The sequence below is a fragment of the Euprymna scolopes genome, chromosome 19 (genome assembly GCF_053919585.1).
Source record: "Euprymna scolopes isolate OS-2025 chromosome 19, ASM5391958v1, whole genome shotgun sequence".
NCBI lineage: Eukaryota > Metazoa > Mollusca > Cephalopoda > Sepiida > Sepiolidae > Euprymna > Euprymna scolopes.
The window spans coordinates 73,281,362-73,300,509 of NC_136500.1; the positions used below are offsets into that span (position 1 = coordinate 73,281,362).

The 19,148-nt window shown below is 33.5% G+C and overlaps 1 protein-coding gene across 3 annotated transcripts in view; it reads right to left on the bottom strand.

Moving 5' to 3' along the window:
- The window catches only part of LOC145239746 (uncharacterized), a 177,319-nt gene that overhangs the window by 17,370 nt on the left and 140,801 nt on the right, over positions 1-19,148 (bottom strand). For all 3 annotated transcript variants that reach the window (XM_080103146.1, XM_080103145.1, XM_080103144.1), the window contains exons 3-5: positions 17,599-17,964; positions 8,812-9,157; positions 4,283-4,941 (exon numbers count right to left, since the gene is read on the bottom strand). In XM_080103146.1, coding sequence (XP_079959272.1) covers positions 4,283-4,941; positions 8,812-9,157; positions 17,599-17,964 — 1,371 coding nt within the window. The remainder of the gene's footprint in view (positions 1-4,282; positions 4,942-8,811; positions 9,158-17,598; positions 17,965-19,148) is intronic.

Below are 19,148 nucleotides of genomic sequence, written 5' to 3' on the forward strand. Positions count from 1 at the left end.
TATTCCCTTTTCACCTTTATAATTATTCGTCCAAAACAAGACAATATTTTTTTAAAAATATAATTTGCTTAATTATCCCTTTTTATATTTGACTAGCAGAGCTATCCGATATTGCTCGGGACAAAAGTGTAACATATTTATGTTAAAGCTTCTACCTATCCCTGTGCATTATTCTTTTCTCCTTCCTCGCGTTACTTCCCACTCTCCTTAATACTCCCGTTCTCCTCCACCCAGCTCATTCCTCTCTCTAGGTGGACACACATACGTACACACAGACAACTCTCTTTTACATAATAGATTCATCGAGGAATCAGTTGGCATTTTCTTTCAAAATTAGTACATAATAAATAACACTGAAAACCCACAGCCGCTCTCCTCTCCTTCGGCGAAACTTGGCCCAGTTGACCGAGAGAAGATGAATAAATCTGTTAAAAGTTAGATATTATTTATCCAGGGCAACGCTGATCAAGGCTATACAAACTTTGTGGCTGCTTGTTTTGTAATTTATTTTACTTTTAGGTAGAGAAACCCCCCCACACACACACACAACTGCCCTTTATATAATATAAGTAAATAGATAAAATTTTAACAAAAAAAATAGTTTGGAAGTTTATACGGTTTTGAAATTTATCCTGCAATTATTATCCCAAGTATTCTCGATATAGGCACCCACACAGATATACAGAATTGAAGAAAAAAAAATTCAAAGTCAACCAGTTAATTTATAAAAATGCCTAAAACTAAAGAGTTGTCAATAGACATTCGTCAAAAAATCATTGATAAGCACAAAGAAAGAAACTAGTATCGAATAATATCAAGGGAACTTAATCTACCACTTTGTACAGTTGGAAACGTTATTAGAAAGTTTAAAAACCCTAGTGAAGCTGTTGCAAATATTCCAAGATGTGGTCGGCCAAGGAAATTAAACGAAAAAATCAAGGTGGGTAAGCAGAAAGGTACAAAAAAAACTTTTTTTACTCGTGGTGAAATTCAAACCGACCTCAGAGAAGCTGGAATAATGTGAGCAAGGATACAATCAGTAGAGTTCTAAATCGTTCAGGTTTTGTATGAAGGTCCCCAAGAAAAGTTCCATTATTGAAGCTTAAACATGTCAGATCACGTTTGAATTATGTTTAAACATATGGGGAACAACCCCAAGAATTTTGGAACAAGGTAATCTGGTCAGACGAAACGAAAATCGAAACCTTTGAAAGAAACACAGCAACACATGTATGGCGTAAAAATGGCACCGTCTATAACAAAAAGTACCATTCCTACGGTAAAGTTTGGCGGTGGTTCGATTATAGTATGGAGATTTTTCATCCAAAGGTACTAGTGAACTAGAAATCAGCAATGTTAGAATGAATGGGCGTATATAAAGGGGGATTTTGGAGAAAAACCTCCAGAAATCTGCTGATTTGTTGGGACATAATAGCAATTTCGTGCTTCAGCAGGACAATGATCCCAAGCATACTACCAAACTAACCAAAGACTGGCTTAGAAATAACGGAATTGACGATCTTATTTGGCCAAGTCAGTCTCCAGACGTCAACCCAATTAGAAAATTTGTGGAAAATATTAAAGATCAATGTTCACAAGAGGAATCCACAAAATATTCAACAACTAGAACAGTTCTGCAAAGAAAAATGGCGCAAAATACCCGCATATCTTTGCAAAAACATGTGTGCAACTATAGAAAGCGATTCGAAGCTGTTGAACGCAATAAAGGCTATGCATCCAAATATTAAATCAATGTATCCAATACTTTTGCGTTAGTTGATTTATATTTTTCCTTTAATATAAACTTTCTAAACTTTAATTTTGTAATTACTACCCGAAATATTAGTAAGAATAGTAATAGGAATATACTGACCAAATTTTAGGTAAAATCTTGAACCCTAATTCAAGTTATGAAGAAAAATGTAATGTATCCAATACTTTTGCGTTAGTTGATTTATATTTTTCCTTTAATATAAACTTTCTAAACTTTAATTTTGTAATTACTACCCGAAATATTAGTAAGAATAGTAATAGGAATATACTGACCAAATTTTAGGTAAAATCTTGAACCCTAATTCAAGTTATGAAGAAAAATGTAATGTATCCAATACTTTTGCGTTAGTTGATTTATATTTTTCCTTTAATATAAACTTTCTAAACTTTAATTTTGTAATTACTACCCGAAATATTAGTAAGAATAGTAATAGGAATATACTGACCAAATTTTAGGTAAAATCTTGAACCCTAATTCAAGTTATGAAGAAAAATGTAATGTATCCAATACTTTTGCGTTAGTTGATTTATATTTTTCCTTTAATATAAACTTTCTAAACTTTAATTTTGTAATTACTACCCGAAATATTAGTAAGAATAGTAATAGGAATATACTGACCAAATTTTAGGTAAAATCTTGAACCCTAATTCAAGTTATGAAGAAAAATGTAATGTATCCAATACTTTTCCGTGGCACTATATATATATATATATATATATATATATATATATATATATATATATTAAATAACCCCCAAGTCTATTGCTTTGAAATAAAAATAACCCCCAAGTCTATGGACACTCCTTTCGACTTTATAGAAGCCACAAGTATAAGCCATGCACCAGTAAACAGTAAGAAATGCTGGTGTATTTTTGCTTGTGTCTGTCTCTCTCTCTCTCTCTCTCTCTCTCTCTCTCTCTCTCTCTCTCTCTCTCTCTCTATATATATATATATATATATATATATATATATATATATATATATATATATATATATATATCATGTTTTCTTTTACGGCAATTTGATTTCTTATTTTTAAACTAAAACAGGAAGTCCGATTTAGTAAGCGGAACATTTTTATATCAATGCGAATTTTTATCTGACACCGTTTGCTGCGAGTCACCTGCTCTGATTCACCAAATATTTATCCAACATATCGGTATTCGTGATGGAGAAAGTGTCTAATCTATGCGTTACCATGAAAAATTATAAAATGTAATACCCAATATTCAAATATCATAGAGTAAATTGTGAACTATCTAGCCAATATTGTGTTCAGTTGATAGACGAAATATTTGGTTCTTCTTTCATGAAGTTGGTTCCCTATCCTTATCCTTATCAACCCAACAGAGGAGACCCCAAGATAAGTACAGTATGATAAGAGTATCTGCCACAAAGCCGGTTTTAAATGGAGACGCTAGAGCTTCAATATGTTTGAATTAAGAAATAAAAATAATCCCCAAGTCTATGGGCACTCCTTTCGACTTTATAGAAGCCACAAGTATAAGCCATGCACCAGTAAACAGTAAGAAATGCTGGTGTATTTTTGCTTATGTCTCGATGTATTTGCTTCTCCACGAGGGCAAAGTTAAACACCAAGGTCGTTTTGTTTTAATGTGGGGAAAATCCAATTGACAGAAAGGGACACTAGATTGGATCAAAAATTAAAAAATATTGCATCAGTTAAGAGAAATGTCTCTCCCACCGACTAAAGACAGGGCAGACGAAGTGTAGTATCAGAACAGATACTACACTTTGATCACACCTGTGCCGTATTTGCTCTCGCCAAGAAAATAATAAAGGGCAAAAATGATTTTTATGTACAAAATAAAGAAATAGAAATCAAATAATTGATGGAATATTTTTTCTTTGTTTTGTTCACCAGGCTGTTTTATATCGGTTCAGAGTTTAACCAATGAAAAGGGAAAGAATCGAACATGTAGGAGAACGATTGACCAATCAAAAGACAGGAAAAAAGGCAAACGTTTCTTTTTGTATTTTTGCAGTAGGACTAAGTACATCGACAATATGCTTTTTATATAATTTGTTGTTCTTATTTTTGTTGTTTTTTTTTCATTCACAGAAAAGCGAAACTACTTCAAGCAAAAAAGAAAAAAAAAATGGAAAAGCAAATTGAAAGAAAAAATGACTCAAAATCGACAAAATAAAAAACAACAAAGTAAATAAACCTTGAAAAAAAAATGTAAAAGAGGAAAAAGAAAAAGAAAGCGATGGCATTCTTTTGTTCATTTGCCATGGATGTTGATAGGCATTATTTTATGGCTAACGCAAAAATGCAGCAAAAAAATAAAAATAAAAGAAAAATAACAAAAATGTCAAAAAAAAGAGCATAAAAAGTTGCTAACTTCAGTTGCAAAACAAATACTTTTTTTTTTTTGCTTAAAAACTAAAATAAAAATTGCAAAAAATAATTAAAAGAAAACTCCTGCTTGCGATGCAGAACGTGCTACGAATAACTGCTAAGATATAACTTGGAATGTGCCATACTGCAAATAATCTTGTGTCCGGCCTTCCAGGAGGTCTTTTGACACTTTGAAGAACAGTACCAAATCCTCCTACACTTTCCGCAGGCTGGGAACTGCTTCCCTTCAGGAGCGTTCGCCTCACAGTTGGCGCACATCTCGGGACCGTCTCCTTCGAACTGGCATCGCTGACAATTACACCAGAAGTTGTAGCCCTGGAACAGCAGAGCCCTTCTCTGTCGCCTCATGATGGACGTGTCAATATAAGTAGTGAAAATTTCGTTACCGGCTTTCACGTCAAAACGAGCACGGATCTGGACGCCTGGTCGGCCGTTGCTGACACCATCCATCACTTCGGCTAAGTTCGCACAGCTGTGGTTGAAGCAGGCCTGCACAGGGAAGACGCCGGCAAAGTTGGCTTCCGGAACGTTGTCTGGGTCAACCAAGTCGGAGAGATGGGCGTACTGTGGTTGATTGACGATGGACTTCAGGAAACAGTGCAGTGGATTACGGCCATCGGAGAAACACTGAACATTGCAGGCTAACTGGAAATAGCGGCCCTCGAAGTCTCTCATGGACACGTCGCAGCTCATACCATCAGGGGCAGCATTGAAGACATCACGCATTACTTGGTGGATGGCAGAATAGGACTTGGCCACACCAGTCACTCCATAAGCTATAAATCTGGAAAGAAATATAGATATATAACTTCTATCTGTTAATACAAGTGTACATATTTTTGTACATGCGATGTTATAAAAAAAGATATAGGATGAAGGAGAAAAAATGAGAAAGAGGACCAAAAGACGAGAAAAGAAGATCAAGGAAGAAAAGATAGAAGGAAGGGATTAGGGGATCATAAAAAACGTATGAGAGAAGAAAGATACGTTGCCAAGGTCGCTGGGGAAATGGTGAGATTCTCCTATCGATCCAGTAAATATCTCACTGCTGATGCAATTCTCTACCTATATAAAAGCCAGGTACGTCCAAAGATGGAGTACTGTTGCAACATCTGGACAGGAGTTGCTACAAAGATCTTATGCTGCCTTGATAAAGTTCAAATAGACTTCGTAGCCTAGTAGGGAATGCCATTTTCTCTTCCCTGCAACCTCTTTCTCACAGAAGAGATGTTGCGAGTCTGTCTTTGCTTTATCGTTATTTTCATTGCAAGTGTTCGTCTGAGCTCCAATCTATACCCCCCCCCGCCAAACCGAGAACGAAGAATGGATAAGAGGAAAGAAATAAAGAGAGGAGGGAAGCAACGGGGAAGAGAGAAGGAAAGATAGATGGGAAAGAATGAAAGGAGGAGAGAACGAAAGGAAAGAAGGGATGTTTGAGGAAAGAGGACGTAAAGGAAAGAAGGAAGTGGAAGGAAGAAAAAGGAAAATAAAGAAGGGGAGGGGGAGCAGTGGAAGTCAAGGGAAGAAACGAAGAGAGGGGGAGGAAGAGAAGGAAAAGAAAAAAAGAAAAAGAATAATGGGAAAGGAAGAGAAGGAAAAAAAGAAGAGCGGGGAGGAGAGAGAAGGCAAAGAAAAAAGAAAAAGAAGATAAGGAAAAGGAAGGAAAAAGGGAGGTGGGAAAAGAAGGCAAGAAAAGAAGAGAAGGAAAGAAGATAAGGAAATTAATGCAAAGCAAAATAACATTTGTTCAGAAACTTTTATAAGAACAGCATTATACTAGTGAAAAAAAGATAACCAAAATTAATTATCTTTCAAACAATATCTCATGTAAAAAAAAAATCATACACATCAAATATTTGTTTCAAATGGTTGTTTTTATTTTATTTTATTTAATTAAAAATATCTTTTTAAAAAATGATATAAATAAATATGTAATTATAAAATTAAAATATATAATTTATTTTGAAATATTGTTGCTAAATTTTTAACAATTTTGATTAAAATAATTGAATGTTTCATTATCTAATTTTTTTTCTGTTGTGATATTTCGTTAAATTATTGAACTTGTTTTAAATTAGCGGAAAAGTTTGATTAGAAGACAACCGTTAATCTTAGATTGTCTTACCTTCCTGCTCGTATTATTGGTCCGAACAAGAAACAAAATACGTCCGGCAAGTTAAAGTGCACGTGTGTCGAAAAAGTTAAGTCTTCACAAAAACAAAAAAAATAAAAAACAACAACAACAACAACAACAACAACGAAAAAATTCACAAGAATAGATCCATTGTCAAATACCTCGGTAAGATTTGAAATTATTATATTTCCTCGTGAAAAATCTTAACACTAATCGCGTGTTCATCAAAAATTTAAAACTAAAAACAGTTTTATTTATTGAAGTTTAAATAATTCTATGTCATTTCATCAAAGAACTTTAAGCCGTTCTAATAGGAAGGCACGCAGAAAATTAAATATATTTATCGATCATATCTTTCCAAATTCTAACTTACTAACGCAACCCAGAGTGCAATGCGAATGAATACATCTACGTATATTGTAAATACGACTGATGTAAACTTCAAAGAAAACTCACGAAATGATGAAAGACGAAAGAAAATAAGTTTTTTGAAAAATGAAAATTCTTTTAATTGACTTGCGACATTTTTTTATTTTCAAAAAGAATCATAACGAGCACGTTAATCTTATGCATCGGAATATATTTGATAAACAAAACAAACAAAAAACCCATTGCCTTAATGAACAACATATCTAATAAATAAATAGAAGTCGGTCTCACTGTCACAGTGGATCATTGATAACTTTGTCCTACACTATCCATGTTTGATTCTAAATAGCCGACTTTTCGTTTTTATAACCAATTCATACTTGATATTTTATTCTGAATAGCTGACTTTTCATTTTCTTTAACCAATTCATACTTGATATTTGATTTTGAATATCCGAATTTTATTTTCTTTAACGAATCCGTACTTGATACATTCGGAATACCCGAGTTTTCATTTTCTTTAACTAATTCACACTTGATATTTACTTTACGAAAGAGGGGTTATCAGTAAAAGTTTTTAAAACGTCAGTTATGATAAAATCAACGTTAACAAAAAATATCTCAGCATATAAATTACAAAATTACGGCAATTAAAAAAATCAGATTTTTTATTTGTTTTCATTTCGATTCGGCAAAAAAAACTTTTTCTGCGGTTTAAAATAAGTTGCGCACTAAATGGATTTTAGCGCACTATTTTCAGATTAAACTAAAATCTAGAATAACTGTGATAAAAAAGTTAACACAGAGTCATGATTTGAATCGATATTTCGCTCATAACTAAGCTTTATCAAGAATTAAATGTACTTACTTGGCGCTGACTGGTAGTGTTTTTATTTGCAATTGTGTTTTTTTATAATCTATACAGCCTTAATATTATTTTTTTCATCCTATCAAAGAGAGAGGAATTGGCTTATGTCCGTTTTTCATGGTATGCGTACAAAAATAATCCAGACTGAGTCAAAATATGATCTGAAAGGAATTAAATCGAATTACATTTTATTGTCTTTAGTAACATGCTACAACAATCGACCAACTAAACTGACGAACTAGAATCAAATATTGACTTTGTAGGAAGAAAGCTATCGATGATGCAAATCGAGAAAAGCTATATATGGAGTTATATGTTGGTATGAAAAAGTGCCGCTACCTTGCGAAAGATTTAACGCGATTAAAAGCCGCTAGTAGACAGTTGAAAAGAAAAAAAAAAACTGTATCAAGAAATTGAAATTTGTTATTCTCAAAGAGAATTATTTCATGTTCTGTTTCATGTGGAGTTACCTTCCCACTTTTACCTCTTTATGTGAGTTCTCATGTGGAGACGCTAGAACGGGACGAGACGATGGCTTTGGATCCGGGGTAGATCGAGATTAGCTGACGTCAAAAGGGTATTCAGAAAAGAGTTCAGAGGGTCGATCGTGTCGATGGTGTCACGCATACACAGACACACACCCTGAATACAGCTGATATTTACAGAATTTTGTCGAAGTTATTTTTTGTGTTTTGTTTTATTTCTGATATTTGTGAGCCACGGCGCACCCCTCGGCAGCTGCCAATGTGAGAGACAACGACACTGTCAAAAGAGAAGATGGTCTCACAATACGACGTCTCTACAATGTGTGTGTGTGTGTGTGTGTGTGTGTGTGTGTGTGTGTGTGTGTGTGTGTGTGTGTGTGAAACGGCACTAAACCTATTTGGGAGCATGGGAGTATGAAATTCACAAGCAGTCTCCAGTCGTATGTATATCCCCATTAGGGGCCTGTGAAAATGTTATCTCTGCAATGGATAGACGAGGAAATGAGATCAATCTATCCTGGTTGGTTAAGTAAAATGGTTCAGTTCGAAATTGCAAAATGTTAATCGCTGCTACAAAAAAAAAAAAAAAAAAAAAAGCCAGGGAGGCAACCAAGTATAGCAGCCGAAACGGTGTGAAAATTTCAGCAACAAAATAATAGCTCAACTGAATTGCCTATTTTCCCTGTGTCCGAACGTGAACACGACGGTATCCAGTTGCTAATCGAGAGGACGGGATCACAGCTGTAGGAGTGAAAAAAAAAAGTAAAAAAAAAAAGAAGAAAAAAGATTTGGACGTACCGTCTGTAGGGTGTCTTCGCCAGCGCCCACTGTGCTTGTGATGGCACAGTATGGCCACTCTCTTTAGCCAATTTTTTGGCATGACATGCGATGGACGCCCATATACGTGCCATCATAAATGGACTGAAGCTACCACACCAAATTGACTGGTCATTGTCTTTAATGCGTTCACGGATCGTTTTGCATAAGTCGTACAGTATGTGGGCTTTGCTGTTGACGGACGGACAGAGTGGTTCGTGGTAGGTGCTCCAGGCTTCTTCGCGGCATTTCTCCGAGCAATAAGTCTCTTCGTTGCAACCAGTGCAAGGAACTCTGTTTATTCGAGGCCAGTACTTGTCGACGGCCACTGAAAATAGGACAATAATACGTTGTTTTGAAATATATAAAATAGGTACATGAAAAATTAACTAAATGGCACGGAATATTAATTAGATTATTATATACTTGCATAAAAAAATGACGGAAAAAATTATGCTTCGCCAACGTTCGCATTAATTATTTATCCAAATATATTACTAAAATAGTCATGTTTTTTTTTTTTTCAATGTGTGATCAACCGAATTGTGTGATCTACCGAATGGGTTGTCAGCGAATATGTGTTTGTGGTGACGGTGCAGAGGGAGCTAGGGATAACCACGGCCACGTATTGCATAAGCCCGCTGCAATGAAACAGTGACAGCACAAGAGCGCGAATCTAGAACTATGTAATTACATTTAATTAATTAATTAAATGTAATTACAAATTAGAAGGTTATTATGCAAAATAGGCGTTGCCGGGCGTTCAAAATGGCTGAACAAAAGGAGACAGAATTTTGCTCGAGTCAGTTTTGTTTCGTACGCCACGTCGTACGTGTGCGTTTTTGACGGATATTATTTAACCATCATGTTGTCGGTGAAGAGATGAAACAGGAAGTATTGCCAGTACTAAGAGCGACTATCTTGTGTTGTCGCTGCGGAGACGAAACAAGAATTACGTCTACGGCTGTTATTACCAGTGGACGTCGGAACCGTTGTTGGTGAAACGAATTACTTCGCCAAACACGTCTAAAGGTCTCTGGTTCATTCCCGGGGGTTTGAAACCATAACCAAACAGATCTTTCAGTAATCTACCCATGTTTTTACTTTCCAATATGTGATTTACCCATTTAATCTAACCCTAACCAACTAACCCTAACCCCAACCTAAGAGCTAGAGTTAGAGTTACGGTAAGGATTAGTGGGCAGATCACATATTGGAATGTCAAGAACTCAGTATATCACACATCGGAAGAGCACAATATTCATATATATATATATATATATATATATACACTATTTTCCCCCTTCCTCTCATTACCCCCTCCCTATATCCACATATCTCCACCCAAGCCAACCTGAATCTGCTACCCCCACACAATACAACGTAATATATTTTAACCTTCAAAACTGAAATATTGTCATTACCCGCCTTCCCCTATATCCTATATTACCTCATACCCTCAACCCCCCTCCTTTTTTCCGTATTCCTCCTAAAAACAATTCTTCCTAATACTAACCAACCATTTCTGTAAGGTCTGACGAAGCTGTTAGATCGTAAACACGGTCCAACATCCGAAACATACGTAACCAAACAGATAAAACGGTAATAAAAAGATAAAACACACACACACACACACACACACACACACACACACACACACACACACACACACACACACACACACACACATATATATATATATATATATATATATATATATATATATATATATATATATGAACTAAAAAAACACGAAAACCATTTAACCTAGGTTTAAAATAGGCCAGGACGCTCCCTACTAAAATGGCGCACACAAAAGAACGGGTCAACTGGAGGTCAGCTGGGCCTTTTTCCTGTAAGTGCCTGCTCATTGGCTGATTAGGACCGGTGCGGTAGAAACTAGAGAGATGATTGGCTAACTAAAAACCTCAATAGAAGGTACGTATATAATAACGCGAGACAACCAAAAAATCCTCGCATAAGCCTGATGAATCCTAGCATGGATGAAACGCGGAATATTCTGTGTAGCTTAATCGCCATATATATTTTATAACTTACTACTATATATATATATATATATATATATATATATATATATATATATATATATATATATATATATATGAATATATATATATATAGTCGTTAGTAATTAAAATTTTTATGTATAAAATTGCCAGTACTATTATTATCATTTGTGATGACATAAAGAAAAAAAAAACAACCAGTGTTGACATTTTGGAATAGAATGATGGATGTCTTTCCGAATTAGTTACATGCAGAATAAGTCTGAGATAATTGCTCGACTTGCTATTTGCTTTCTCGTTTCCTTCCTCACTACTTAAAAAATGTTTCGTTCGAGCGCTATTAAATGGCGTGCATTTTTACTCGGTAACTTTTGTATGTCGGGATGGAAGTACCTATATATATATATATATATATATATATATATATATATATATATATACACAGATTGGTCTTTATTATAAATATTGTACATTCTAATTTAAGAAATTTCAATTAATTCTCTTTCACACACACACACACACACACACACACACACACACACACACACACACACACACACACATATATATATATATATATATATATATATATATATATATATATATATATACATATATATATATATACATTGTTCTTTATTATCGGGTGTAGAATTACCAGTTAAAAAAATAATTGCAAAATAAATTAAAAAAAACACACAAAAACGTTGCATTATCTAAATTCATACTCCAATTAAAATAAAGAAAGGGGGAAAAGAAACATAAAATAGCTATTCGGCACTATTTCCAAACAACTTGTCTATATATCTATAAAAGTTAGAATGTGTGCGCGAGGACACTTCTCAACCTATATACTCAACGAAGCTTTGATCTACAGACTTGAAATTTTGTATATAGAGTATTCAGATATGTGGAAAACCATTAATCAGTTTTCATCCGAAAATAAAAAGACTGCTTAGGGGTCAAAATTAAGAAATTGGTACGTGGGAGTCATCGGATTTTTGTCTGTTTGCTAACTGTTTCATGACTGCGCATGCTCGAATCGTTCACATAATGTCAAGAATAAGTAGGTTTGAAAACATTTTGTAAAGATCCTGTAAACTTGACACTCTATCTTTATCTTTAATACCGGGCAATGTTGGGTACATCTTCTAGTTATTGGTTAAAACCACTATATTTATTGTTTCTTTTTTTTTTTTTTTTAGTAACAATCACGTATAATGTAATTGAAACAATTACCATCAGTCATTTTTTAGGTCAACTGCCTATTTTCAAGATGGTGGAGTATCTTTTTCACTTTTGCTTATACAAGTTTTCTCATTTGGTCGTTTTTTTTTTGTTTTGAATCGGCTTCGAAAATCAACGATATTAGTTTTTTAAGAAAAAAAAAATACAGGTTTTTCTGCTTATAAAAAAAGTAAATATAAAAATATAATGATTTTATTCAATAATAAATTGTTTTAAAGTATTAACAGCAGCATCCGTTGTTGAAAACGGAACTGACCATTACTTCTTCAACTCTCGTTGTAATGGATATACGTTCAAGACGTACTAGAACGTGAACTGAAGCCATACAGAGAACATTAACTATGAAAATAACCACACTTCTGAATTAATATCCGTACTTCGTTTTCTTGTTAGAAACACCACACTCGCCATCACGTCACTCATAAGATCTCATATCTCCCTCTATTTATGCAACACACACACACACACACACACACACACACACACACACACACACACACACACACACATATATATATATATATATATATATATATATACTAGCGTCGGTACTCGGCGTTGCCTGGGCTGACATGAAGTTCCGTTTGGAACACGCCTACTATACTAATAATTTTTATCATGGGTAACGTTGATACCCCCACAACAATTTCAAAAATAAAAGAACGGATAAAAAAATATAAATGTAATCGCCCCCAAAAAAGAAGTGCCTGATACCGTCTCCAGCAGATATTTTGGCAGAAGAGATCACTGTGAACCTAAAACAAAAAATAAACGTTTATAAACATTAACGCGTGCGTTTATTTATTTTTATTTTTTTAAGGGGCTTTTTTTACTGGCTTTTTTTTTGTAAATAAAGGAAATTTTTTATTTGCTTTTTATTTGAGAGGGGTGTCCTTTTCGATTTGCTTTTTATTTGTCGTTTTATGTTTCCAATGTACCCCCCCCAAAAAAAAATTGAATTTGTCGTATTTTGGGGGTTGTTTTGTTTATTAAGTTGTTAGGTGAAAGTACAGAATAGTCTCATAAAAATAATTGGTAAATGTGTAGTTTAGCGGCGTAAATTATTTGACAAACTAAAATTTCCAAAAAACATTTATTTATGTATAAATAAAACACATTATTAGACCCAAAGCCTGAAATGAAGTCCGAAAAAATTTCATTTTTATTATTTTTTCATTATTTTTTATTTGACTAAATGTACGACCTTTCTAAGGTTTGACAAATTGGCCTTTTTAAGGCCAAATTTGGTCTTTTTTTACACTCTATCATTACAAAAGATATCGCGGCCAAAATATAGTTCATGAAAGAACGTACAAAAGGCCAAATTTGATCTTAAAAAGGCCAATCTGTCAAACCTTAGAAAGGCCAATTTTTAAAAGCAGTACAGTGGCTTCGATTGTCTTACATTTAGTTTAATAAAAATTATAAAAAAATAATAAAAATGAAATTTTTACAGGCTTTATTTCAGCTTTAGGATCTAATAAAGTGTTTTATATAAAATAAATAGTTTTTATAATTTTTGTCTGTCAAATAATTTACACAGCTAAACTGTACATTTGCCAAATAATTAAATTCATCGTTACTTTATGTTTCAAATGTAATTCCCTCCTCATAAAAATGTATTTGTTATGTTTTGCATCCCCCCTCAATTGCCAAACTTGAAAAAATGTTAGAGGTGACATGTCTCGTTGAACGCCTGGTGGCTAAAAAGTGGGTGCTCATTATACGTTAAATTCATATAGAAAAGTGATCTCCCACTCTAAGATGATAATTTTCTTTTTCAAAATTTCTTCTCTCATAATACTTATAAAGGCTGTTTAAACGTATTAGGCCAAAAAAAAAAAGTTAATCTTCATTTTTTTTAGGTGTTAAACGACGCTGGGTCAAGTCGTATAAAGTTACCTTTTTTAATTAGAAAGTTAAGTTTGTAATCGATGAAATTAATGTGAAAAAACAAAAAAAATGTGTCAATTGTGGAATTTAGAGGGGCTGCAGTAGGTCCTAATTTTTTTTAGGTATTAAACTTTATCGATTTCTGTATAGCTGTTTAAAGAATAATAAAAACAAAAAATGAAATCTTTTCAGTTTTTTTCGTAAGTGCTTTTTTTTTTGAATATTAAAAAAAAACAATAAAAGGGAAACATTTTTCTATCTACACGGGATTATTTTTCCAGCTAGTAAGTTATTGAAAGTACCAAATTATTTTATTTGGTGTGCGTTTGTTCTTTTAATGCATAGTATCTAGGGGCAAATAACTCTAAAAAAAAAAGCGTTTTAAAAAGGTTGCTGTTTGAAAAATAATTCCAAATAAATCAAATTAAATATATTATCAATATAATTGTTTAAAATTTATTACATAACAATTTTAAATAGCATACCTAAAACAATTCTCACACTAAAAACATTAACTAAGATACCGCTATTTAGTGAAACTGATTTTTCTTAATGTCATATGCAAATAAGATTATCTCTTAATTGTATATTTTTGCAAGAATCATACTATATATAGAAATAAATGAAAGATTAAAGTAAGACACGTTTTGTAAATATTAATCAAAATGTGAACAAACAGATAGGAATACGAATTTATAAATATAAATATATATATATATATATATATATATATATATATATATATAGAGAGAGAGAGAGAGAGAGTATATATAGAAAGAGAGAGAGAGAGAGAGAAAGGGGGGAAGCCAGACATACTGACAACCAGAGAAAGTTTTAGTTTTAATAATCCCAGGCAAAAAAGACAGATACACATGCATATATATATATATATATATATATATATATATATATATATATATATATATATATAAGAGAGGAAGAGAGAGACAGAGACAGAGACAGATAGATAGATAGATAGATAGATAGATAAATGGAAATAAAGAAGGAGAGGCAGACTGACAGAGACAGATAAAGTTTTAGTTTTAATAAGCCCGGGCAAAGCTCTGCTATATCTGCACAGTTTTACTTGGAGAAACATCTAACGAAGGAGAAGAGTGACATCGAAATAATATGTAATTCTCATGAAAATATGGTTATTTAAAACTGTTATAAAGTTGGAGGAGCCATTAATTGTTACATGTTTCATCGCTGTTACGGAATTAAAGGGCTTCTTAATACTTACGACCCCGTTTATTATTCATGTGAGTCAAAAACGAATCTTTTTCCGTTATACTGAAATAAATACAACACACAAAGATACTAGTATATATATATATATATATATATATATATATATATATATATATATATATATATATATATATATTGAATACTAGCACACTGCCTGGCGTTGCCCGATCGTAAAATACGCACAAATATTATATATTTTAATTAATGCAGATTTCTTATTTATCATAAACAGAAATACCGTATGTTAAATTCATTAAAAAAAATTAAGTTAAAAAAAAACGGAAAGAAACTGAGACATGTGTATGCGAGTAGTATGTTTTTTTTTTATTAAGCAGTTCACTTCATGTAAGTAAAAAAAAAAAATAGTCGAGCTGATATCGAAACCAGAACGTAAAAACAACGAGTCAAATACAACAGTTATTAGACCAACTTGCCACAATCTTTAACAAGTGTCTCCAAACCTACTTATTCTTAATATAAGGAAGCTATCATGTTTCACGACCGCGCATACACATTCATGAAGCAGTTGACAAACAGATAAAAATCCGATGACCCTCCAAGTATGAATTCTTCAGTGTCGACCCTTTAACAAACCTTTTCTTCGGATGAAATTCGATTAAAATTTTTCCACATGTCTGAATATACTATACTTCCTTCGACGTTGCCACACGTGTCCTGTGAAGAGCAGACACAGAATTCTAAAAGTATGTAAAAACTAAGAAAATAAAATATTCCTCTCAAGCTAATATTTGTATCCACTTGGTCAGTTATAACAACCAATAAACAAATATTACAGCCTCCTCAGTTGCATAGGATAGAATTAGCTGCAAAGTTTTTAGTAAAGAGTTTGGCTTTGTTCAATGCTGAGGAGATTACTTCAGGTTCATTGATAGAGTAGAGAATCCTCTTCTGTTCAGGACCCTGTTTGTTATTTGCCAAAACTGATGGGGATCAAGCTGCTGCTCAGCTACTTTGGACTTGACGGACTGAGCATACAACTCTCTCGCGTTCTTCATTACTCTTTTACAGTGGTTGCTGGTAGTCATGAAGGCGGCTTCAGTCTCAATATATCTATTACGTTGGAAGCAGTGGAAAAATGATTTCTGTGCACGATGACAGCAGCACATTCTAGAGAGAATCACGGTTGTCTGCTAGGTTTTTGTTGGAATTTTTTGGAGGGTATGAAGCGATCTATACCTACAACTAACCATTTTTGGAATAATAAACAACAGTTTGAATAAAACTGGATAAAACCAGCAAGTACTGAAATAAAAATCGATAACATAGACATACCAAATAAATACAACAACCCTTAAGAGTAGTATTTAAATAAATAAATAAATAAATAAATCCATTACATGAATATTGATTTAAATTGAATAATCTCGGACAAAGCCAAGTCAGGACAGCTAGTACTTAAATAAAATCAATAACGTAGATATTCCACATAAGTACAACAAACAAGAAGACTAGTACTGAAATAGATAAATACATTACATGGATACTGATTTACTTTGAATACTCCCGGGCAAATCCAAGTTGGGACAGCTAGTACTGACATAAAACGAATAGTATAAACGCACAACAGAAATACAAAAAACGGAAAAACTCGTATTGAAATAAATAAATGAGCAGTTTAGTGCTACATAAAGGCTTAGTTTTGTATATGTTTGAATGTATTATTTGTAATGCGAATGTATATTAACGCATTAACTAGAATTTCCTGCATTAAGACATTTCGTTTCGTCAACCTGTGAATCCTATTGTAGGAGAAGGAATACCCCCCCCCCACCATTTTTCTTCAGAAGGCTAAAAATTTATTTCGTCTTTGCTGAAACAGAAATTCTACTTTAAGTTTGATTTTTATTTGACAACATATCAACCGCTTATCACAATATAATCTTCCTCCTACGGCCGAATGATGTGACACAAGGATCAGAAAATGGGATTTAATGAGACAATTCTATAGAAAAACAGCACTGCAAAAATTGCAACGCCGTCAGTATTCCCCGGTAGGCGTGACTCAGGCAGTTAGCAAGAAACTAACCTGTTCTCAAAAAGAGAAGGCTAATCCTGGGAGGGCGGACTGCTTAGCACTGCACAGAAACCAAGCCATGCCTCAATAAACAGGGAAGAAGATACCTTAATGATGTCACATACTTTAATGGTTCTGAAACGGAGGGAAACCCATGTCTTTTTTTATATGTAGGAAACGGCAGATGGGCTCTAGGCAAGTTACGTCCTTTTGCCATCGGAAAGAATTTCGCAGTTGTTCTCATACTAAAAACACGACAAATAAGTGTCCGATCAACTCATTTTTGTCAACGTGTATAAAAGCAATTTAACTTACCTCTTAGTGTCTTGTTCTTCTTCAGAACAGAAGATCCAAAATAGTCCTGGGCGGACATGAGTGATTTGGCGCAGTTCGGACACGCCAAAACGTCCATATTCTGTAGCAGCTGGGCAAAAACAGCCGGCTGGTCGTGGAAAATGATGTCGCCGGCCTTGACATCCTCTTTAGCGACCACGGCCCGTCCGTATTCGGTAAAATCGATGCGAACTTTCGTCCCCTTGGTTAGAGGGTCGTACAAGCGGTGGACTCGGATCTTCTGGAACAGAGTGGCCGCTTCGACGTCTTTACGCTGGCTCAGCTGTGTCGCACGACGTAACCAACTTTCCGCTGTGACTGGGAGATCAAGTTCAGACAAGATGGAGCCTAGAAATGATAAAGAAAACAAATATGCGAGTCAAGCAGGTAACCATTAAAAAGAAATATAGTTTATGAAGATATTTTAAAGTGCAATGCACATGTGTAACAGCAAATTGAAGCAAATTAATGCATATAACAGTGGAATAAGCTATGCTGATTAACCTTTTATTAATACAATGTATATGTGTTCTAAATACTTTTAACTTTGTATTGTGTTTTTAATTGCGTCAGTATGATCAGAGGGGAGTTCTGTATCGTATGATATTTCGGGAAACTACCTTCATCAAATATTAGTTCGATTTTAGTCCAAACGTGCATATGGAAGCTATTGTAAATATGAGCAGTTTCGCAGAAAATTGAAATATACTTGGAATTAATTTTATTTTGCTTTTAAAATCTATTATTATTTTGTGTTAATATTGTTTTATTTGTTTTATTTTTATTTTATTATTTATTTTGCCGAGTATTTATAGCATTCGCATTCTATTCAAATTTTAATTTATTTTCTGTGTTGTTGTTAAAACGGTTGGTATGTTTAAATTATCACAATTTGTTGTAAACTTATGTTTTAATATATATGAATAAAAATGAATTTTAAAAAGTGGTGACGTTGTGGATAGACCTTATGAGCGCTGGCTTGACTCTCTTCATATTCCAACCTTGTGTCACATCTTCCTATGGTGGGAAGAAAGTAAATTCCTACTACTACTACTACTACTACTACTACTACTACTACTACAACAAAAAACTATTAGAGAACGACATATAATCTGGTTATCACCTTAGTCAGAGAAATTTCAAGGTGGCTGTTCTACAATGGGTGCGCATTCTGGGATTGTATTTAAATATTTCTTTCTTGTATATAGAAATTTGGAAATATATAAAATTGCCAATTTTAGAAGAATTTCAAAGTTTGTAGGAAGCATTTAAAAAATATTGCCACAATGCATCATGCATCGTTGAAACCCCATTGAAAATATCTTCAATCGTCGTGCCACTCAATGTAAACAAATAACGCCATTTTGAAATTAGTTATCTAGCTAGCGTAGAGAAATAGTGATAACATAAAAAAAATCAAACCATGATATATAATGAAGAATCTGCAGATATAATTGATTAATTTACTCTATGGAATAACCAATTTAAAAAAAAAAAAGTCAGCGTCAACACATTTTAGGGTGACAAAATAT